This window comes from Chrysemys picta, chromosome 9, assembly GCF_011386835.1.
Source record: "Chrysemys picta bellii isolate R12L10 chromosome 9, ASM1138683v2, whole genome shotgun sequence".
In the NCBI taxonomy this organism is placed as follows: Eukaryota; Metazoa; Chordata; order Testudines; family Emydidae; genus Chrysemys; species Chrysemys picta.
In genome coordinates, this window is record NC_088799.1 from 33,640,416 (window position 1) to 33,663,444 (window position 23,029).

Below are 23,029 nucleotides of genomic sequence, written 5' to 3' on the forward strand. Positions count from 1 at the left end.
CTATAAGAATGAAGTGAGTGAGCTGCTAAAAAAAACATACAGTCTCCTTAAAATCATTTGCTAGACTGGGGGGAAAACATTGGACACAGATGCCAAAAAGGTACTGGGATGATTCTGGAAATACAGATGTGGGGGCAATACTCAATACCAGAAAAACTGGTGTAAGCGGAAGAAACCTGTGTCGCTTCTGTATAACACAGACAAACAACCCCTCCCCCTCACAATGTCTCTCCAATCTACTGGAATTCTTTAAACGTAATTAAAACAGTAGATAAAGGTGAACAGTTTGATTTATTTCGAATTTTAAAAAATCTTTTCACAAACTGTCTTACAAGAGTATATTAAAGAAAAAAAAATATTCATAGGTAGGGCCCTATCAAATTCATGGCTATGAAAAACACGTCACGGACCTTGAAATCTGGTCTCCCACTGTGAAATCTGGTCTTTTGTGCACTTTTCACCTATACTATACAGATTTCACAGGGGAGACCAGTGTTTCTTATATTGTGGGTCCTGACCCAAAAGGGAGTTGCGGGGGTGTGTGTGTCACAAGGTTATTTTAGGGGGTCACGGTATTGCCACATTTACTTCTGCACTGCCTTCAGAGCTGGGTGGCCAGAGAGAGGTGGCTGTTGGTTGGGCATCCAGCTCTGAAGACAGTGCACTGCCAGTAGCAGTGCAGAAGTAAGGGTGACAAGACCATACCATGCCATGCCACCCTTCCTTCTACGCTGTTGCCTTCAGAGCTGGGCAGCTGGACAGTGGTAGCTGCTTATTGAGGGCCAGCTCTGCAGGCAGCAGCACAGAAGAAAGGGTGGCGACACCATACCATGGCATTCTTCCTTCTCTGCTGTTGTTGGCAGCAGCTCTGCCTTCAGAGCTGGGCTCCCGGCCAGCAGCCGCCATTCTCCAGCTGCCCAGCTCTGAAGGCAGGGCTGCTGCCAGCAGCAGTGCAGAAGTAACAGTAGTGGTACCACAACCCCACCATCCCCACCCCACAATAACCTTGCGACCTCCCGCACAACTCCTTTTTGGTTCAGGACCCCTACAATTACAACACAATGACATTTCAGATTTAAATAGTTGAAATCATGAAATTTACAATTTTAAAAAACCTATAACTGTGAAATTGACCAAAATGGACTGTGAATTTGGTAGGGCCCTATTCATAGGATATGAATTAAACTACTGTCATAGATTAGAAACAGACTAAAATACAGAAGACAAAGAGTAGGAACAAATAGTCAGTTTGAGCAAAGCAAGAAGTTAACAGTAGGGCACCCCCCAGAATTATGATTTAAAGTTTACTATATTTATAGCTAATTTATCAAAAGGGGAAAAGCATGCAGATGACACAAAGTTATTTGGTTATTCAAGACTAAAGATGACTACAAGTAAATTCAGAAGGCCATATCAAAGCTAGGTGAATGGGAGCAGAATGGCAGATGAAATTCAGTGCTGATAATTATAAGGTAATGCACACTGGAAGGAAGGAATTACTTACACATCTGGGGCAGTATGTCAGTTGTTGTAAGTTGAGGGGCCTATGACAACTTATAACAGCAAAAGATCTATCCCTCTAAATCAGTTGTAAGCAGAGGTACCTTTGTGACATTGTGGACTACTCAGTGGAAATATTTTCTCAATGCACAGCTGCAGCCAAAAAAGGAAAAAATATATAAATAAAGGATTGGGATAGAAAATAATACTGAAAATGTCACAATGCCATTATATAAATCAGTAGTTACATCCTCTCTTGGAAGACTGTATTAACTTCTGGTCATTCTGCTTAAAAGGTTTAGCAGAAATACAAGGAGTCCAGAGATGGGCAACAAAAATGAATTAGCAACATGGAAAAACTTCCATATGAAGAGAGATTGAAAAGAGTGGAAATATTTAATTTTGAGAAGAGCTAGATAAAAGGGGACATGATAGAGGTATGCCAAGTAATAAAGATAGAGTAAATCAGGTGGTCCCACTTACCCTTTCTCATAATGCAAATGTAAGAGATCATTCAATAACATTTAAAGGCAATAAATTTGAAATTACAAAAGAATGTTTTCATAAAGTGCATAATTAGCCTTTAGAATTTATTGCCACAATAAACTCTTGCCCTCAATACCATATGCTTTAAAAATAATTAGACAATAATATAAATGAGAACATCCATAGTTATATTAGGTTAAAAACATTTTAATAAGGGATATAAATTCTCAAGCTTCAGGGCATATACCAGAGGTTAGAGAGAAACTTCCTCTAGAGGCTGGACACTGCATAAGTACTCACTGTGGAATTTCTTCTTTCTCTAGCTGAGGCATTTGGTACTGGTCATTGAAAAAGACAGGTTACTGGACTAGTTGGACCATTGATGTGATATGGTACAGCAATCCCTATGTTCCATCATCCCCAGGGTTCTGATGAATAAACCTTGGTAGGCAATGCTGAGGTCATGAACACATAACCTTAGAGAAGGGATGGTAGCAAGGAGGTCCTGAGACAGGGATCGGCAACCTTTGGCACATGGCCCGCCAGGGTAAGCACCCTGGTGGGCCGGGCCGGTTTGTTTACCTGCCCGTCCCAGGCCAAGGGGGTGGCGGGAAGCAGCGCAGGCCGAGGGATGTGCTGGCCGCCGCTTCCCGCTGCCCCTATTGTCCTGGAGCAGTGAACTGTGGTCAGTGGGAACCGCCATCGGTCGAATCTGCGGACGCGGCAGGTAAACAAACCGGCCCAGGGTGCTTACCCTGGCAGGCTGCATGCCAAAGGTTGCCGATCCCTGCCCTGAGATAAAGTAACACAGAAAAACCTTAATTCAAGCAATACATATATTATTGTAAAAGATTCTATAGGAAGCCACACTATGTGTGGTTTTGAACCACACAGGAGATAATCTGATTGAAGTAGTTTGCCTTTGCCTGTTGGTAGCATTTGGGTTCGCTACTATCCATGAGGAATACGGAAAGTTGAAGTAAGGCCTGCTCCTTCTTCCACTCACGTCTTTCCCAAAGATTTTACAATGGAAATAGTATAGAGCAGAGCATAGGGAGCATCTGAAAACACTGATTTCAGGAGAAAGTCAGGGGAGAATGAGTGTGTGTGTGTGTGTGTGTGTGTGCGCACATGCACAGATTAAAAAAATTGTACTCAGAATCAGAAGCATTATTTGTTACATAGCTGGGAATCAGGGCACCAGATAAAAGCAATTAAAACGAATTGGTGAAACTGGAAAATGGGAAAATAGAAAGAATGGGACCAGCAGAGGGAGTTAGTATGGCACAGAAAATATAACATTAAAATGCAGTGGAAATAAGATAGGAAAAAAGAAAGTCATGAGGTTATAGAAAAGCAATGGCAGTTCATTTTTGCTTCAAGGTATGAATCCATTACTGTGCCTAGGCTGCAAATAGTCCAACTGAGTTTTCAGTAGTTCATTTCAATTCAAGAAGCATTTTCAATTATTTCAGGCCATGATACCGATTTCAGTCATCGTTTGTAGGAGGAGTGCCAAATATCTGGCCTTGTGTTAGAACAAGTTTCTGAAAAGTATCATGGATTGCTGTCAGCAGTATTACCAGGTTCTTGCAAAGGTGTGACAGAGATCTTAGGGGAAGTCATTAGTTATTACAGGTTTAAATGCCTCTGTGTAGGAGCAAATGTACAATAGCATGGATTACCTTCATGTTCTGTTACGCAATCTACAGAACATGTAGCTTAGTTCTAGCCAGGGGCAACAGAAATCTGCAGAAAAGATTAGCAAAATGTAGACCAATTTTTTTAACCTACTGCAGTTTACCTCAGCAAAGGAAAAAGAGAATCTTCTACTACTACTGCAGTTTCTTGGGACTTTTATGAAGTGCAGAAAGCCAAAGGATAACCCAAAAATGCATGTTACACATTTTATCTGCTTATAGCTTGATCCTAATATAGCATTATAAAACTAAATAGCTGTTAATATTTTTACATAATAAATAAAATTCAAATTGTCAACTCTCTTGAGCAAGGACAGTCCCATACTATGGTTTTGTATAAAACTTAGTACAGTTGGGCCCTGATATTGTCTGGGGTGTGGGTATTACTGATAACATACTGAAAGCCTGACATTAGTTAATTTCTTAAATTCAATGTCTCTTAAACTCAGGGTACTGAAATATCATAAATGTCACTTACGCATTTTATTCATGATACTCCTGTATTTTAAAATAGTTTGCTCAGCATATAGTTCAATTTCTATTTGCATCTGGTTGTCTCCGCTTGTGCAACTGTAACCCCGACATCCCAGGTGGAATGAAACTGGGACCGCTGGAGCTTAGTGCATGAGCCTCTACTGCAGGGGTGGGGAAACTACAGCCCCCGGGCCGGATGTGGCCCGCGAGCTGCACCACGCGGCTCGGCCCCGCTCTGGCTGGGGTGCTGGGTCAGGGGCTGCACCATGCAGCTCCTGGAAGCCATGGCATGACCCTGCTCTGGCTCCTACACGCTCCAATAGGAGCTGCAGGGGTGGTGGGTGCTGCTGGCTCCTGTGGGCTGCACTCACGCCAACAACCCCGCCGCCACCTGTGCACAGACAAAAGGCAGGTTGTGCTGGCTCCATTATCTACCTCCACCGCCTCCTCCGCTCTTCAGCCAGCTCTGCCCCTTCGCTACACTGTCGCACCGGGGGCAGGCGCTGCTCACACCGGCCCTAACCTGTGACCAGGGGCGTGTTCACAGGCTGTTCTCCCTGCGGTGGGTGCTCTGGCAGCCCCCAGCCCGCTCCGCTCCCAGCCGCGGCCGGGCGCCCTCTGCCGGGCACTGGGCGGAAAAGAGCCCGGCCCCTCCCCGCCCACGTCCCCGCCCGCACGTTGCTCGGGGAAGCGGCGCCGGAGCAGCTGAGAAGCGCCGCGTAGCTGTCGCCTCCGTGTCCTCTACCGCCGCCGCACAGCGGCCCCGAGACCCGGGCTGCCCCGGCCGCCGCTGCAGCGCCATGCCCCGCGCCGCCCCGCTCCTGCTGCTGCTGCTCAGCCTGGCCCAGCGCCGCGCCTGCCTCTCCGGGCCGGTCAGCGCCGCGTCCCCCGGCCCCGCGGGGGACCCCTGCCTCAGCCAGCCCTGCTGGAACAACGGCACCTGCTCCCCGGCGCCGGCCCGGGGCCCCGCCGCCCCCCGCCGCCTGCCGCTGCCCCAGCCTGCCTACAGCTGCGCCTGCCCCGCCGGGGTCACCGGCACCCATTGCCAGGTAAGGGGGGTAGGGACTGTGCGGGGAGCTGCCTGCCCGTGCCCCGCCGCCAGCCCCGCCTGGGTGCGCCCCTGCCCGTCCCCCGGGCTGTGCCCTGCGTGTGTCCCTCTCTGCTCATCTCGCGCCCTTGTGTCTGTCCTCGGCTGCCCTTGTGTCTCTGTCGGTCTGTCTGCCTAACTCTGCCCACTAGGACTCTGTGTCTGGGAGTCTGTCTCTGTCCCGTCTTTCTCTCCCCGGCTCCGGGGTCTGTCTCTGTGAGTCTATCGGCTCATTCATTCGCCCTCTTTAGGTTCATCTGTCCCTATCGCTACCCAGCTGTTTGTATGTCAGGCTGCAGCTCTATATCACTAATGGACATCAGTGTTTTTGCATTATTAATCTATTAGTGCGACAATAATATTCTGTCTGTGATAGGTTATGTACTGTCCTCTACACAGTGGCTATAATTGTCTCAATCCATCTACGTATTATATAGCTGTGTATTATGCGCCTGTCTGTATAGCTGCCTTTTTTTCTCTCGTATCTACGTGATACATACATACACCCAGATATCTCCTTGGATGTATGTATATGAATCTGCTGATCATAACGTTTGTCCTTCTTTCCTTAGCGAAGTGTCCAGATTCTTAGGTGTGGTAACAGCGGTCGGTCAGGGGCAGTACCTAAGCTGCAGTTTCTTTCTTCTGCAAAAAACTATCTGTGGACGACGGACGTTAGTCTTTTTTTTTTTTTAACCCATTAAATATTTAAGGTGGATGCTATTACTCAGAGTAACTGAGCTTGACTATTCTTGGGCAAGTGTTGGGGTTTAGTTCCTAGGCTTGTAAGACTGACATATCAAACCTGCACAATGCTTTTAACCCTACCTGCATAAAAAAAATTGCAAACTTGGTGGGTTAAATTATTAAAAGGTGAATGAAAACGGGTCTGATCTCAGGAAATTAGGCAGCTTTCCAGGATTAGTCAGAATGTTTTAGCATGGATCTCTTTTCTTTTTCTTCAGTTTTCTTTTTGCACTCTGGTGGCATTTTATATATTATTTATTTTAAGATCAAAATTATTTTTTTTTTTTTTGGAAAATGGGTAGCAAAATTATACTGAATATACAAAAGACTAATTAAATAGGTTTATGATGGCAATTTGTTTCTAGTGCATGCATTTCCTATCACATTTTGTGTGCCACTTGGTTTCACCTTATTAAATTCTACAGAAAGATCAAAATGTCAATGTAAGGGTAGAAAAATGTTATCTGGTACATCTAGAATAAAAAAAACTACGGACAATAGGGAATATGAGTAACATCTCTTTAACCTGCTTGGTTATATGCTGATTTAATACATTTTTTTGTTAAAATATTGTATTACTTGGTCTATGAAGACACAAGTGAATGCTGATCACCATATGAAGAGGTTTTGTTCATAATCCTTGCATTTTGTCTCTAATTAGTAAATGACTTTGATACCACATTAATCTAAAATGTAGATTAAATCTCTCCATTTATCCCACCACCTTTGTCCCTTATATGTAAAGAGAAGGGTTTGTTTTGTGGGGTTTAAATGATAGTGATATACTTCCAATGACAACAATACAATAAAACACAGATTGAGTCACATTTCTTTGGGCAACAATTCCTGGTTTACAGGATTTGACACAGAGGTAAACTGATTCAAGTAAACTGTTAATTTTTTTTATTTTCTGGACAGCACACTCCTTAATAGAACTAGCCTGATTTTTGTTTTGCTGTTATATATGTGTTCATTAGGTCACAAAATATCAAATCTGTAGTTTTCCTGTGTGGGTGGAGAGAACAGATTTCTTTTTTAATAAGCCATGAATATCCATGTGTAGGGTTCAGTAATATGCATTGTATGGACGATATTGAAAGTCACAGTGAACTGCAGGCATTTTAGAAAGAAATACTTCTGTGCTTGCCCTAAAATGTCTCACTTGCTTCCTTTTAACAATGAAAGTCAAAATATTACTGTTTAATTAGGTTCTGCAAAATCAGAGAGATTAAAGTGGATTAAATAGAATCCCCCTCTGGCTAATGTTAGCAGTCTTGTTGGTAAGAATTTGACTACTTGCGCTTGGGTTTATTGTGTTTTCCGCTCTAGAAGAGACAAAGTTGCATGTGTGCTGCTGCCTATTGCTGTTATACTTTAGTGTCCGAAATCCATGACTGAAGGCTAAATGGCTCTCTTAAATGTTTTGGCAAATTGTAACGCTTACTGGCGTCATAACCTGCAGGAGGTGTATCTGGGGTTTTGGTAGAGGAGAGAAATAAATTTCTTTGTGAATTCATTATCTATTTTCTCAGGTTACAAGCATACTTTTTATTAAACAATATGAAAGGGATAATTCTGGGAGTATTGTTTATAAAATGTTTATCATTGACTTTTATTTTAACCCATGAAACAATAGTTTTATAAGGGAAACTTTCTAAACAAAAGATAAAAGAAATTCATACCTATCAGGACTGGAGATGAAGCATAAACATTTTAGTTCATTCTGAAAAGTGATTTTTAAAAAAAAACTATAGTTGTAATGGAAGAGAGGACAAATCATCTGCCTAAAGAGAAATTAGTACAATATTGTATGTGGCTGCATACAAGGAGGTTTCCTACTTTGATAAAATTAGGATAATGAATCAATATGAATTACAGGAATGGTCAATAGTTCAGATGCCTTTCTTTTTAGCAGTTTAAAAGAAACCCTCACAGGTGAAAACAATATATGTACTCTGTTGATGAACTTTTCGGACTCAAAAGGATTCTAAAACACAAGGAATTTTAATTCCAAAAAGGGGTATGAGAAAACTGAGTGCTTAAATCAGGCAGATTGGTTTCAAATTTAAAGCTGCAGCCTCAGGCAAAGGCTTCTCAACTTACTGCTGAGGATGTTATTAAACTATTAAAATAGGGAGAAGGAAATATTAAGAGGGAGAACAAACACAGGTAAGGAATCCAGCTATGTTGAAATAATTAGCCACTAGTAATCTGAAGATGGTAAATTCGCACTGCTGCTATTTGTCATAGAGGTGGAATAATATCTTATCAATGTTTGTTCTCTGAAAACAGTTTAAAACATAGCCCCGTTCTGACACATACACTGCATTCTGTAATAAAAAGATTAAGTAAACAGTCCATCTGATTCTACATTACTTTGATGTAAGGAGGAATAGAATTGGGGGTCAGAAGAGGACATGCCAGCACTCTTCTCTGCACGTGTTGTAAGCGGACTGTGTCACAGCTGGAAATTACCCAGAACTTCCTCAGTAATATATTAGCTGGATCCATTTTTTTTATGCACTTCACAGTGCTCTTGGTGGAAAGAAAGTGACAAAAGTAAATTGGCACATCAGATGCTCTTAAGATATTTTTGAAATCCACAGCTTTTCTATCACCAAGTATAATCTTTCACTTGTGTGTTTTTTTTTGTTTTGTATTGAGGAACCATTTTTCCATAAGATGTGGCGGTTGCTGTGGTAACTATTTTCTATTGAGAGGAAGAAAAAAATCATATCTGTTTGTGCATACATCAGAATTACTTATGGGTACATTTGACTTCTAGTTTTTCTTATGTAATATTTTCAGTTTGCACATTTAAGGATGTGTGTTTTCATTACATTCCACTAATGAAGTAGTGACAACTTGTGCGCAGGAGAAAAGGGATTTGTACAATTGCTTAAGCATATATCTTTCTCAACTAGTTAATTCTTTGCTTTTGTGTATTGTGAAGAACATGAATGGATGTTCTGCATAAAATTGTGCAAACATTGTTTTTTAATGAAGCTGGCTCTTCTGGAAGAGATTGAAACAAATTGGAAAATTTTTAGCTTTATTCTGAAAGAATTTGGTGGCAGAATATTAAATCTAATGAAAATATGATAAAATGTTAAAATTATGTTGGCATACTTCCTTTGTTTCTGCTGTTAAAAACCAAAATATAATGTTTAGCTAAAGAGAAAATTCCATATATTTTTCTTTGATTTAGTATGTCCAAAATCCAATAAATTTTTTTTTTCTTGAAAGGGATAGGTTGTTGCTTGTACTATGTATTCAGTTGGAACATGTTATGTGGAAAGTCATTTGGATTAGGACATAGTTAACTTTAGAGACATAAGAATCAAAACAGTTAAAAAGGGATGAAGGAATTCCATGCTAGGTTTGGATTTTGAAAAAAGATAAATGAACCCATCAGGTTCAGTTTTCTTACATTAATCAATTTTAGCAAAGTCCTGTGACAATTTCACTAACATATCTTATCTCCTGTAGAAACTATTACTACTTGTTGTTGTTGTTTATTATTACTTTTAAAGAGATACTGTCAGGTACTTTTATCATTTTTATTTTTTGCCTTTTGCTGGAAAATAAACTATTTTCCTTTCTCCCCAATTGTCTCACAACCCTTCTTCTTTTGTTTCTGGCAATATAGTTTTGCTGTATTCTATATTCATATTTCATAGACCTCTTCAATAATATAATCAAAGCCAGAGAACAAGTATTGTCTTTTGGGTCGTGCTCAGAACTAGCTATCAGTGTTTGAGTTCTGGTCATTGGTTTGCTACTACTCTCTGTTCAGTTTTAGACAAGTCACTTCAGTTATCTTTGCCTTAGTTAACCCATATCTAAAATGGAGATGATATCTCATGTGGGTGATGTTAGTTTTAATTTTTTTAAGTGATTTGGGAGCCTACGATGAGTATACAAATGCTTGTTGCAATAGATATGCTAGCAATTCAGGGATAGTTTCTTGTGTTCCCCCTGCTGGATAGCTTCCTGCGTCTGCAGCAGCAAAAGTTTTCTAAAATCAACTTAATTATGACTCTGTGAACAATTTATTTATATAAAATGGAATATAAAGAAATATATATCCTGAGTTTGAGTTGGAGACGCTACCGAAAGATTTAAGATTTAAAAGCAACAGATATATCCTCTCTTTAATTCTGCTCTTAAAAATGGTTTTATTGCAAAAGATATCTTAACCAAAGACAAGATTCTTAAAAACAAAACAAAACATCACCTTTAAAGTATCCCGAGACAATAGATTCTTTCCATTTGATTAAAAATTCGTAGAGGCTTGGACGTTCGGAATAGAAGTGTTCCAGCAAGTCATCCTTTCCATCCCTTTGTCACTATGGGATTTTTACTTCTAGTACATTTCCTAAAGTTTTGTCTGGTTTTATAAGTCCTAAGTAATACGGTTTCCATCTCTTCCTTTGGGAGACTCTCTCATATGCTAATACATTTTGCTTGAGTTTTCCTGACATTTCAGCCTAATTTTTTTCTTAATTCCTTCCTGTTAGTTGTTACCTCTATGTACCACATTAAATAATTCCTATCCTCTCTTGACAGTAATGCTCTCCAAACATTTGTAGATTGTTATATTCCTTCCTAGCAAACTCTACTCGCTGTTCTGCGCCAGCGCCATCCTCTTCTTCTCTGAGAACCCCCCCAGAATCTCCACTTGCACAGATCTCTCCAGCTCATCTCCTGGGGCTCTCCAGATGCCACATCTCCTCTTTCCTTGTGACCTGCTCCAGATGCAGCTTCTGAACCTCCTTGTCAGACAGAGCCTCTCACAACCAGAACTTTTCAGCTTTCCCAGGGAGCACCGCTCAGGAGCCAGTGCCCCATCCTGGGACTGAGGAATCCTGTTCTATTTGCAGGGAACCCAGTGCATAGGCGGGACCTTCCCCTACAACATCCTATCCCCTTCCTGACCCTTGTGCCCCTTGACATGGGGCTTTGCCTGCTTAGCTGGCCATGTATGTGGGTGGTGGGGTGGCTTAGAAAATGAAATGTCAAGAGAGAGACTAGCCTTAGCCAGCCTCTGCCTATGCCTACTAATGCCTCTATGCAAATACATTTTATTTACTGGCTGCGCTACACAGCCCTGAGTGTCTCGACATCCTTCAGTCTGTTCTGGTAGAAGATTGAAGATTTACTTTACCTTCACATCAGTGCCCTTATATATTCCATTCCTCTCTTGCTCCTGCTAGGAGGTGACATCCTCAATAAAAAGTCTTTAAGGAGTTGTTTTAGGCCTGTGCTCACAATGGACACATCACAATATTAAAAAAAAAATGTTTTTTGGCCAGTCCCAATTTTTTAATTGTTTGATGGTATTTTCCTAGGTTTCTAGGCAGTTACTGAAGGTGTTCACGTTGCATTCATATGGCTACTCCATCTGTTGGTTTTTTTTTATCTATGCATAAGAGTAGATTGTACAATTAGATGACATCTTCAGTTTTGTTGTAAGACTGACTATTGGCTCTCCGTGCATTCTCCAGCGTAGCATAGGTTCCTGAGATCTTGTACCAGTTTCCTGGTGAACAACAGCACTATTAACTCATACAGTCTTTCAAAATGCCAGACCATAAGTATTAACATCGATTTTTGTGGAGTTTTGTTCCTAGATGTGTTGTTCATTGGTACTTTTCTTTCCTTTTTGTTTCTTTGGTGGAGATCCTTTTTAGACCATTTCCAGGTGGTGTTTTAAGTGTGTCACTGTCACTTTTATGTATTTCAAAAACCATTGAATACTAACGTTGTGCAATTATTAAACAGCCTAGCTCTCCCAAACTGTTGGATAGTGTTTCAGTCCATGTGTCACCCAGTTGATGGCTGGATGGTTTGAATACTATTGGGGACAGACCACTGAACTCTGGGTTCAAGTTTCATAGCACTCTTATGTTGACTTTGCCATCATGCTAATTTGTGATGATTTTATAGTGGTTTAGTTTTTTATTAGACTTGTCAAATATATTTCACAAGGCACGGGTATGGGTGGTATTGTTATGTGTAAAATTAACAAGGTTATTTGATAACTTGTTTTGTAATTCTTTAGGTACAAATTCTGCTCTTCTGTTATGGAGAATTGGAGGTGCCTGTCTGCAGTGAAACTGGTGCATTTTCGGCAGTGTTGAGGGGACAGGATATAGGGAGCACTTGCACAGAGTAAACAAATTATCCCCCACCCCACATACACAATTCTTTCAGTTATGGTAACCTTAGATATTCCTTGTAGCTGTAGTGGGATTTTTTTAAAGTTGGTATTGTCCCTTGAGGAATTGTATACTACTGTAAAAATTGCCATATGAGAAAGAGGATTGTATCTCAGCAGTTCCAAATGTTTGCAATAAATTATCTAATTCAATTGTTCTCAATTCCTATAAAGGAAGGCTAAAATTATTTAAGGACCAAATGCTATGTCTCAGCTGTACAAATCAATTTGACAGTTTTTATATACTAACAACTAAAAAACCTTCACTATGTCTGTTTCAAGCTACTCAAATAGCCCATTGAAATCTATTCTAAACACTTCTTTGAATCATATGCAGGTCATTACACCATGAAATTATTTGGCTTCCAAGAATTGTATGATATAAAGAGAAATTGCAGATGTTGCATTGGCTTACATTTCTGTAATTAAAGATGCTGAAGAAACTTGCCAAAAGTTTTGAGGTAACTGAATAATTGCAGAATATAGCGATGCTAAATTATTTCATATGTTCTTGTTCATCACAATTTTCCATTTTCATATGCTTTGATCTGAGAGAATTGCCTTACTTCTCTGTATATGGAATGATTTCTGATTATTTGTAAACCAGTATTTTGTTTTCCTTTGAAATATGTATCAATACCTAATACTTTATGGCTTCGTTGAGCACTCCAAGGTTGAGATATAGTCAGATGTTTTCTAGCTTTTTTTAAACAGTGTTCTAGCATCGTCCACATTTTGCTTAATAAATAGGAACTGGTTACTTTCTTAAACATATGAAAAAAAACCATCAAAAAGATGACAAGTTCTGGTAGTAATATTGCAGCTTTGTGGGTGCACTGTGAGCAGGAGACAATCAACTTCAGAGGAAGGTTTAAGAAACCCTGTAATAAGCAGATGTGGGATAATCTGCCCTCTAGGGGAGTCTCCTCCTAGCCCATAATAGTCAGAGATTGACTAAAAACTTTAAGAATGAGATTTGACAGTTATTTTAATTTTTCTTTTTGTATTTATTTTTAACTCTCTGTATTTTAAATGTTGAGCCTCTCTTTGAATCCTGGTCATTTTTTGGCTTCAAGAATATCATGTGGCAATAAGTTCCATTGTCAAATTATATATTATGTGAAAATATTTTGTTTTATACGTTTTGCATTTGCTATCTTTCAATTTCATTACCAGTCCCCTTGATCTTGTATTATGTGATGGGGAGAGTGGCAGTTCCCAGTCTACGTTCGCTGTACCATTCGTTATTTTTTATATTGTTATCAGGTCCCTTCTTTAAAGTAAACAATCCCAATATTTTCGTAGAAGAATTTTCCCAAAACCTAATCAGTCTTGTCACTCTTCTGCATTTCCTCTAATTCTGCGATATTCTTTTTGAGATGAAGTAATCAATATTGAAAACAATTTTCCAGGGGAGGGTGGATAGTTGATTCATGTAATGGCATTATAGTATTTTCTATATTATTCTCCATCCCATTCCTTATGCACGCTAACATTTTATCTGCTTTTTTGAGCAGAAGTCTCCATTGAGCTATCCACAATGATAGCTGAGTTGATACAGATATTTTAGAACCCAGTAACCTAGTTGGAGAGCATTGGTAATAGAAGCATCTGGTTTTGGATCAGTCATACCAAAATGAATGCCATTACATATAGATAGAAAAATGCTGCATTTGGGAAGGTTGTGGTTCCTTGTCCTAAAACCTCTTCTAATGACAGTGTAGTGTATAAGTACATTCAACCTGTTAGGACTTACTCTTCTACTAGTAGATTTTTTACTAATTCTACACCTTACAGAAGGTAAAATAACTTTATTCAATGTTCTATCTCCCTAACTACTGTACTTGTCAATTTACATTGTACAGCTATAACGTAAAAATTGAAAAAAGTGCCCTATGGTAGGAAACTCATATCATATAGCTCTCCAACATGAGCAAGATTAAGCATAAATCATAAATTATATTACTAAAAGAAAACTGTATGTGATATACTTCTTGAACAAGCTAGTCCATAACAGTATAAGAGCACAGAAAATGCAAATCACATCAAAGTCTATGTCATGCTGTCTAGAGTAGCTCATGACTGTGAATGCCTACCTCAGTACAGACTGTCAAAAACAGGGCCAATACCCCAAACTGGTGGTGTATTGTATAATTAGATTTCACCAAGCTAGCAACAAATGTGAACTCCTGTATCACTATACCAGTCTTACCCAGGGCCGCAGAGAGCGGGTTTGGGCCCCGGTGAAAAATTTTTTTCGGGCCCCCCCAGCAAGGGTGGACCAGTTAAACAGGGCCAACGAGAGGGGGAAGAAGCCGGGCCCCAGGCCCTCTTCCGGACCGCCGGGCCCCGGTAATTTGTACTAGCTTCCCCCCCTCTCGTCAGCCCTGGTCTTACCATGGAGTTTGTCAGTCCCCTTACAACCTCCAGTCTATCTTGCCACCCAGACAAACTGGACTTAGTGATCAATGGTTACTTAGGCCTGGTCTACACTAGGTGTTTATGTCGAAGTTAGCGCCGTTACATCGAATTAACCCTGCACCCGTCCACACTGTGAAGCTATTTAGTTCGACATAGAGGTCTCTTAAATTCGACTTCTGTACTCCTCCCCGACGAGGGGAGTAGCGCTAAATTCGACATGGCCATGTCGAATTAGGCTAGGTGTGGATGGAAATCGACGCTAATAGCTCCGGGAGCTATCCCACAGTGCACCACTCTGTTGACGCTCTGGACAGCAGTCCGAGCTCGGATGCTCTGACCAGCCACACAGGAAAAGCCCCGGGAAAATTTTAATTCCTTTTCCTGTCTGGCCAGTTTGAATCTCATTTCCTGTTTGGACATCGTGGCGAGCTCAGCAGCACTGGCAACGATGCAGAGCTCTCAAGCAGAGATGGCCGTGCAATCTCAGAATAGAAAGAGGGCCCCAGCATGGACTGATCGGGAAGTCTTGGATCTGATCGCTGTGTGGGGCGATGAGTCCGTGCTTTCCGAGCTGCGATCCAAAAGACGGAAGGCAAAGATCTACGAGAAGATCTCTAAAGCCATGGCAGAGAGAGGATACAGCCGGGATGCAACGCAGTGCCGCGTGAAAATCAAGGAGCTGAGACAAGGCTACCAGAAGACCAAAGAGTCAAACGGACGCTCCGGATCCCATCCCCAGACATCCCGTTTCTACGAGGCACTGCATTCCATCCTAGGTGCGGCCGCCACCACTACCCCACCACTGACCGTGGACTCTGAGGATGGGACATTGTCCACGGCCGGTTCCTCGGACATGTTAGCGGACGGGGAAGATGAGGAAGGAGATGAGGAGGACGAGGCAGTCGACAGCGCTTACAACGCTGATTTCCCCGACAGCCAGGATCTCTTCATCACCCTTACAGAGATCCCCTACCAACCGTCCCCAGCCGTTAACCCGGGCACAGAATCTGGGGAAGGATCAGCCAGTAAGTGTTTTAAACATCTAAACATTTATTTTTAACAGAACAGGAATATTAAGAATAACAACAATGGGTTTCTCATGATTAGTTTGCCCTAGGCGCTTAACGTTTCAGTCCTGGGCAGTGCAACTATTGAAAAAAAATCTAACAATGTCCGGTTTAGCATGATTGTTCTGCCCAAGCCGCTCTACTGTTTAGTCCCTACCAGTGCAGCTACAGTAAAATGCGGTCTATATGTCCAGGGATAGAGCAGAAATCTTCCTGGGACATCTCGAGGAAGCTCTCCTGGAGGTAATTGGAAAGCCTTTGCATCAGGTTCCTGGGGAGAGCGGCCTTATTGGGTCCTCCGTGGTACGAAACGCGCCAGGAGACAATCAAGTACTCCGGGATCATTGCTCTGCAGAGCATGGCGGCATACGGCCCTGGTCTTTGGAGGCTTTCCCGAAGCATTCTTTCTTCATCAGTGTCTGAGATCCTCATCAGGGTGATGTCGCTCATGGTGACCTGCTTTTAATTAGGTAGGGGAATGTTAGTATTGGGACTGCTTGCCCGTTCCTTTACAGAACTGTAACCGCCGGTTTGCAGTCACGCGGTAGAGGCGGGAGAGGGGCAGCATACAGGGATCTTTCCCTGGGACAGCCGCGAGGGGGTGGGACAGGGGCAGAGTTCCTGCTTGCCGGATTGCTGGCAGCAGGGACTGGCATTGCTTTCAATGTGAAAGGAGGCCAGTGCTACTATTAAAGTTTTAAGCAGCCACAAGTCTACGGCTTACCATGTCTGCCTGCTACACAAATTCCGGTGTCCTGCCCCGCTTCTCAGATCTGCAGTGCAAGACCCCAGGCACTGAATGCGAAGGCCGAGAATTCGACCTTGTCCTGAGTGCGCATGTGATAGGTGCTGTGCATGGTCTTGTTCACAGAGAAAGACTATGTTCTTTGTTCACAACTACATTTATCTTTCTGAGGAATTTACTCCCTTTTTCCCATTCCCACAGCCACATCTGCGACTGTCTTACAACCTAGCCTGGCATCACACTCCCAGAGGCTAGCGCAGATTAGGCGTAGGAAGAAGAGGACACGGGAGGACATGTTCTCGGAACTTATGGGCTGCTCCCGAGCCCAGGCAGCACAGCAGACCCAGTGGAGGGAGAACTTGTCCCAAATGCACCGATCACACATGGAATGGGAGGAGAGGTGGCGGCAGGAAGACCAGCAGGCGACTCAAACGCTGCTTGGACTAATGAGGGAGCAAACGGACACGCTCCGGCGCCTTGTGGATGTTCTGCAGGAACGGAGGCAGGAGGACAGAGCCCCGCTGCAGTCTATCTGTAACCGCCCTCCCCCGCCACCAAGTCCCATACCCCCCTCACCCAAAGTCCAAAGAAGGAGGGGCGGCAGGGTCCGTGCAATCTCTCACTCCACCCCTGCAGACTGCTCTAGTAGTAGAAGGCTCTCATTCCCCAAAATTTGACAAGTCCTTTCCTTCCCGCCTCACACAAGCCCCCGTCCAAGTTTCACCCCCCAGTTTCATGTGTAGTTGCTAATAAAAAATACGTTTCTGTTAATTACTGTTTCCATCATGTTCTTTTGGAGGAGAGTCTGTCTGAAGGGGGGGGAAGGGGGTTGGTAATTGGACAGGACAGTCACCTTTAGCAGGGCACATAGGCGGGGGCAGGTCCAGCAGCAGGGCACATACACAGTGCAGTCACTAGTTACCCTGGTCAGTCTGGGAGGTGGTTTTCATGTTCTGTGGTGGGGGGTGGGTTGCTCCGTGACTTTGTGGCAGGGGAGGGCAGTTACAGATCTTATGCAGCGGTCCTTATCCTGGATCACAGAGCCACGCAGCAGGGGATCTGTAACCGTCCTCCCCTTGCCACAAAGTCACATAGCTCCCACATACACACAGTCCCTATCAGGAGGGGTGACAGGCTCCGTTGAAACAACCAGTCCACCACTGCGGAGCCTGTCATTCCTGGAGTTTAGAAGCGTCATTTGCGTCACTACACTACACCCGCTCCCCACCACAGTCTGCGTCCCAGGTTTAAAATATTCCCGCGAAAACAGTAATAAAGAAAACGGTGTTCATTAACAAAGTAGAAGTGATTTTATTTCTAAACGTGTGTTGGAAGGGGGTGAGGGGGGTATGTAACTGGAGAGGATAGTCAACATTAACTGGGTAAAAAAATGGGGGCAGGTTCAGCTTCTCTGTACACAAACTTAAAAGTCACAGGTTACCCTGCTCACTCAGGAACCTAGCTTTCAAAGCCTCCCGGATGCACAGCGCATCCCGCTGGGCTCTTCTAATCACCCGGCTGTCTGGCTGGGCGTAATCAGAAGCCAGGCTATTTGCCTCAACCTCCCACCCCGCCATAAAGGTCTCCCCCTTGCTCTCTCAGAGATTGTGGAGCACACAGCAAGCTGCTATAACAATGGGGATATTGGTTTCGCTGAGATCACAGCGAGTCAGTAAGCTTCTCCATCTCCCCTTGAAATGGCCAAAAGCACACTCCACCACCATTCTGCACTTGCTCAGCCGGTAGTTGAAGAGTTCTTTTTCAGTGTCCAGGGCGCCAGTATAGGGCTTCATGAGCCAGGGCATTAGCGGGTAGGCTGGGTCCCCGAGGATCACTATAGGCATCTCCACATCCCCAAGAGTTATTTTGTGGTCCAGGAAGTAAATACCTTCCTGCAGCCGTCTAAACAGACCAGAGTTCCTGAAAACGCGAGCGTCATGAACCTTGCCCGGCCATCCGACGTTGATGTTTGTAAATCGTCCCCTATGGTCCACCAGTGCTGGCAGCACCATTGAAAAGTAGCCCTTTCGGTTGATGTACTGGCTGGCCTGGTGGTCCAGTCCCAGGATAGGGATGTGAGTTCCATCTATAGCCCCACCGCAGTTTGGGAATCCCATCGCGGCGAAGCCATCTATGATCACCTCCACGTTTCCCAGGGTCACTACCTTTGACAGCAGTACATCAACGATTGCGTTGGCTACTTGCATCACAGCAACCCCCACGGTAGATTTGCCCACGCCAAAGTGGTTCGCGACTGACCGGTAGCTGTCTGGCGTTGCAAGCTTCCAGAGGGCTATGGCCACTCGCTTCTGGACAGTCAGGGCTGCTCGCATCCGGGTGTCATTGCGCTTCAGGGCAGGGGACAGCAACTCACAAAGTTCAAGGAAAGTTCCCTTACGCATGCGAAAGTTTTGCAGCCACTGGGATTCATCCCAGACCTGCAGCACTATGCGGTCCCACCAGTCCGTGCTTGTTTCCCGGGCCCAGAATCGCCGTTCCACAGCATCAACATGACCCATTGCCACCGTGGTGTCCTCGGCGCTGGGTCCCGTGCTTTCTGACAGGTCTGTGCTACTCTCAGACTTCAGGCCCTCACCCCGGTGCCGTAGCCTCCTCGCCTGATTTATCTGCATCTGCCTCTGGGAAAGGTGGATGATAAGCTGCGAGGCGTTGACAATGGCCACAACTGCAGCGATGGTCGCAGCGTGCTCCATGCTCGCAGTGCTGTGGCGTCAGCGCTGTCACTGACTAGAAAAGTGCGCGAACTGATTTCCCGCCGGCGCTTTCAGGGAGGGAGGGCGGGAGTGATGGACGGATGACGACAGTTACCCAAAAGCACCCTCGACACATTTTTTTACCCAGAAGGCATTGGCGGCTCGACCCAGAATTCCAATGGGCAGCGGGGACTGCGGGAACTGTGGGATAGCTGCCCACAGTGCACCGCTTCCAATGTCGACGCTTTCCCCGTTAGTGTGGACTCACAAAGTCGAATTACTGTCCTTAGTGTGGACACACACGTTCGACTTTGCAATATCGATTCCAAAAATTCAATTTAAGTAAAATCGAAGTACTCTCGTAGTGTAGACATACCCTTACACATAAAATCACACCACATTGAGATTGCTCCTAGTCCCAAGAAACCAGTCACTTATCCCAGATCAATTGGTACCCTAGAATTTACATCAAAGACGAGGCTTGTAGACAGTCCTGCAATGAACTAGCTAAAGGTTTATTAACTAGGAAAAGGAATAAGAGAGTTATTTATTTATAGGGTAAAGCAAGCAAACATATGCACACAAATGAGTTATCTAAATCCCTAAGAATGACAGAGTTGGAGTGATCTGTCAATTCTAAGCCTCTTTCAGGGAGGACCCAGAAGGCAGCCCCGGGGGATCTCTGGCTTCAGTTTAGAGTCTCTGGCCTTGTCAGAGTTCATACAGCCAAAAAGATTGATATTTTTCCTGTGACCTTGTTTTATTTCCTTCATTCAGCTTCCAAGTCCACAGGATGAACTTTCTTGCACATAGCATTTCCAAGGTGTGATAGGGCCATTAACTAATCCTTTATATCTCAATTTTCTTTGATGGCCCATCTGATTTTGATAGTCCTTCAGGATGGGTGAGGGGGATGATTCCCGTGCCTGAGTTCACAAGCAAACATTTTCTAAGTTGTTATAAAGCAAAAAGTACCTATTTTCTTATAGCATGGAATATGGACATTACCAGTGAGATTAATGCATGCAGCAATTTACAAGTGTTTCATAGAGTCTAAACATGAAATACATTCTTATAAGACTAACATCTATTTTGAGCAAAACTAACATACAGATGAACTGGTCTGGTCTCCAGCTATGAGTTTGTTAGTTCTTAACTTATGTCTGCAGCCTGGGCAAGAGCTGTGTACATTAGGAAAACTAATGCCTCCTTTGCTTTGAATCCATTTCTTCCTTAGGTCAAGTGCAGTCTTTTATCCAGAAACACTCTTGCACATAAGAGACCCATGTAGCCGTGGTCTACATCTGGCTCATATTTTTCTTTAGCTCTCCCTTACAGTAATAAATGCCTTCTGATGTAAAATAAAAACAGGACTGTTAGCCTGAAGGAGTAGCTGTGAGCTCTGTGGAAAAAAGTCTGTTGGTGAAAGTTCAAGACTAGGATTCTGTTCTTGGCTTTGCCACTGACTTGGTGTGGGATACTGAGCAAGTCACTTCACTTACTGTGTCACGGTATTTCCATTTACAGATGGGGAAAAAACCTTATCCTCACCGGAGTGTTGTGAAAACTAATTCTTTAATGTTTGTAAAGAGCTTCAAGAAACTTGGAAGAAACTGTATAAAGGTGAATTGTATTTTGAAATGGTAGATTCTGAATTGTCAAGAGTTTCTGATATCAATAATTGCCATTTCTAGTGTACCGTGGGGTAAAGGATACCTGGGCCAACTGCACAACGTAACCGGATTGATTTTACAGGAAATTAAATTACCAATCTCCAGTTTCTTCATAATGCATTGCAAAAATAATAACTTGTACATTAAATGATTTGAATACTTCATAGGGCTGGTTTTTAGGTGCAGCAGGGGTCTGAGATACAGTTTGATTCTCACGTGTTTTCTGTTTTTTGGTCAGCGTCTCAGTTGCCAGCATTAGGTTGTGATCTCAGTCTGTTGAGAAATTGCCACAGCTCCAGCAGGTGCTTTGTGGGTGACCATTACTGACCTGTCTGTTTACCTGTGTGCCCTCCCCCGCTCTGGTGTCAAGTTGACCAGATGTCCCCACCGCCATTTAAAAGCTGCTGCTGGGCCAGATTTTTGCCTATTTGCTCCTGGATTTGAATATATCACAATTGCAGTGATATTACTCCTGAAACCCTACACCATGCCGCAAACAGTTGCTTCGAGCTGTGCTGAGACTCTGAATCTCATCGCCATATGGGAGAAGAATTGGTGCAGGAAGCTTTTTGTAGCCAGCCACCTCAATAAAGGTCTGTTTGTGAATGTTGCTAAGCAGATGCCCATGAAGGGCCACAACTGGGATGCCAGCCAGTGCTGGATAAAGAGCAGGCATTGCCAGGAAATAATCCCATCAGACGACATATAACCAGTTTTTTTTTTTTTTTAAGAGCTGGATAGTATTTCACACAATTACACAACCACCAAACCCAGGAAGGTTGTGGCGCCTGCTGTCTGCTTCCTTCACCCACCCAGTTCCCAAGGACAAACAGCAAGACTCACCAGGGGATGAGCACAAGGAGGCCTGTGAAGTGATCTCCCCAGAAAGCCAGGATCTCTTTGTGAGTAAGGACCCTGACGCTGGTTAGGAAGTATGCGAGCTTGATTCCTATCCTGCCATAGCCGAGCCCAGTTCCCAGGCAGCAACCCAGGCCGGGGCTGAGGCGGCAGATCGTATGGAGGGAACCTCGGCATGTAGTTATCATTACAATTAGTTGTTGTGCTATACTGCAGTGCTAGCTTCTGCTCCTGGTGCCTGACGGCTGCCACCATTTTAAGAGAAAATGAGCAGTAGCCTTTCTAAGTCTCCGGCTCCTATTTCCCTTCCTCCTTTGGCCCATGGTCTCTGATCAGTTCCCTGTACACACTTCCAAAATGGCAGACAATTCGCCCCTGTTTCTGCCAAAGCCACGACTATTGACTGTTTTTAGGCCCAATATGAAGGGCACCTGCCCATCTAAATATTTTCCTTTGCCCTCCTGTCATCTGTTCTGGCTAGTGAATGCCCCCAGAGTCCTGTTTTCCAGCTCAAAATGGTGGCCAGCAGCATGGCACAGCTGTGGCCTTTACCTCACCCCTTCTCTGGCGTCAGATTCAAGTAACGAAAACATTCATTTCTGCAAAATGCAACAGTTAATTGAGACAGTGGTTACCAGGGCCGGCTCCAGGCACCAGCCCACCAAGCATGTGCTTGGGGCGGCGACTGGAGGGGGGCGGCGCGGCGGGGCGCTCAGGCCCGAGAGCGGGGCCGCGACTGGGCTCGCCGCCCTCCCCGCGGTGCTCCGGCTGCCGGGGAGAGTGGAGCCGCAGCGGGCTTGCCGCCCTCCTCCCGGCGCTCTGGCCGTCGGGGGCTCTCCACCCTCCCCCCGGCACTCTGGCCGGTCGGGGATTGCGGGCCCGCAGCCAGGCTCGGCGCCCTCCCCTGCCACGCTGGGGGTGGGGGGGGTGGCGGGTGGCTTTTTTGCCGAGGGCGGCAAAAAAGCCAGAGCCGGCCCTGGTGGTTACAGGAAAAGAAGTTTGGTTAGGATTCTTAGCTTGCAGGAGGCAGATGTGGACATTGCATGCCCACAAAGACTACAGCTCCCTGTTGAGGTATAAAAACATGCATTCTTGCAGAGAAGGGGCTTTTTACCTTAGGGATAGCAAGGCTTATATTGAAAAAGGCTAGGTACAATGAATGATTCATGCAATAATTACAGAACCCTATCTGTTTTTCTCTACACTTTCACCGTGTCTGCAAGGGAGATAAAGTAGAATCTAACGATAAGAAATTGCTCTATTTTTGTCCAGCCATTATGGGGGATAGTTGCATGGCATTCCCCCGATATAGCTCGCAGCTCCCTTGTACTTCTGCG

At 44.0% G+C, this 23,029-nt stretch overlaps 1 protein-coding gene across 1 annotated transcript in view; it reads left to right on the plus strand.

Annotated features, from left to right (window-relative positions):
• The first annotated feature begins 4,663 nt into the window (after nt 1-4,663).
• DNER (delta/notch like EGF repeat containing) overlaps nt 4,664-23,029 on the plus strand; it is a 284,460-nt gene continuing 266,094 nt past the window's right edge. The window contains exon 1 of the mRNA XM_005282630.4: nt 4,664-5,209. Coding sequence (XP_005282687.1) covers nt 4,961-5,209 — 249 coding nt within the window. The 5' untranslated portion in view covers nt 4,664-4,960. The remainder of the gene's footprint in view (nt 5,210-23,029) is intronic.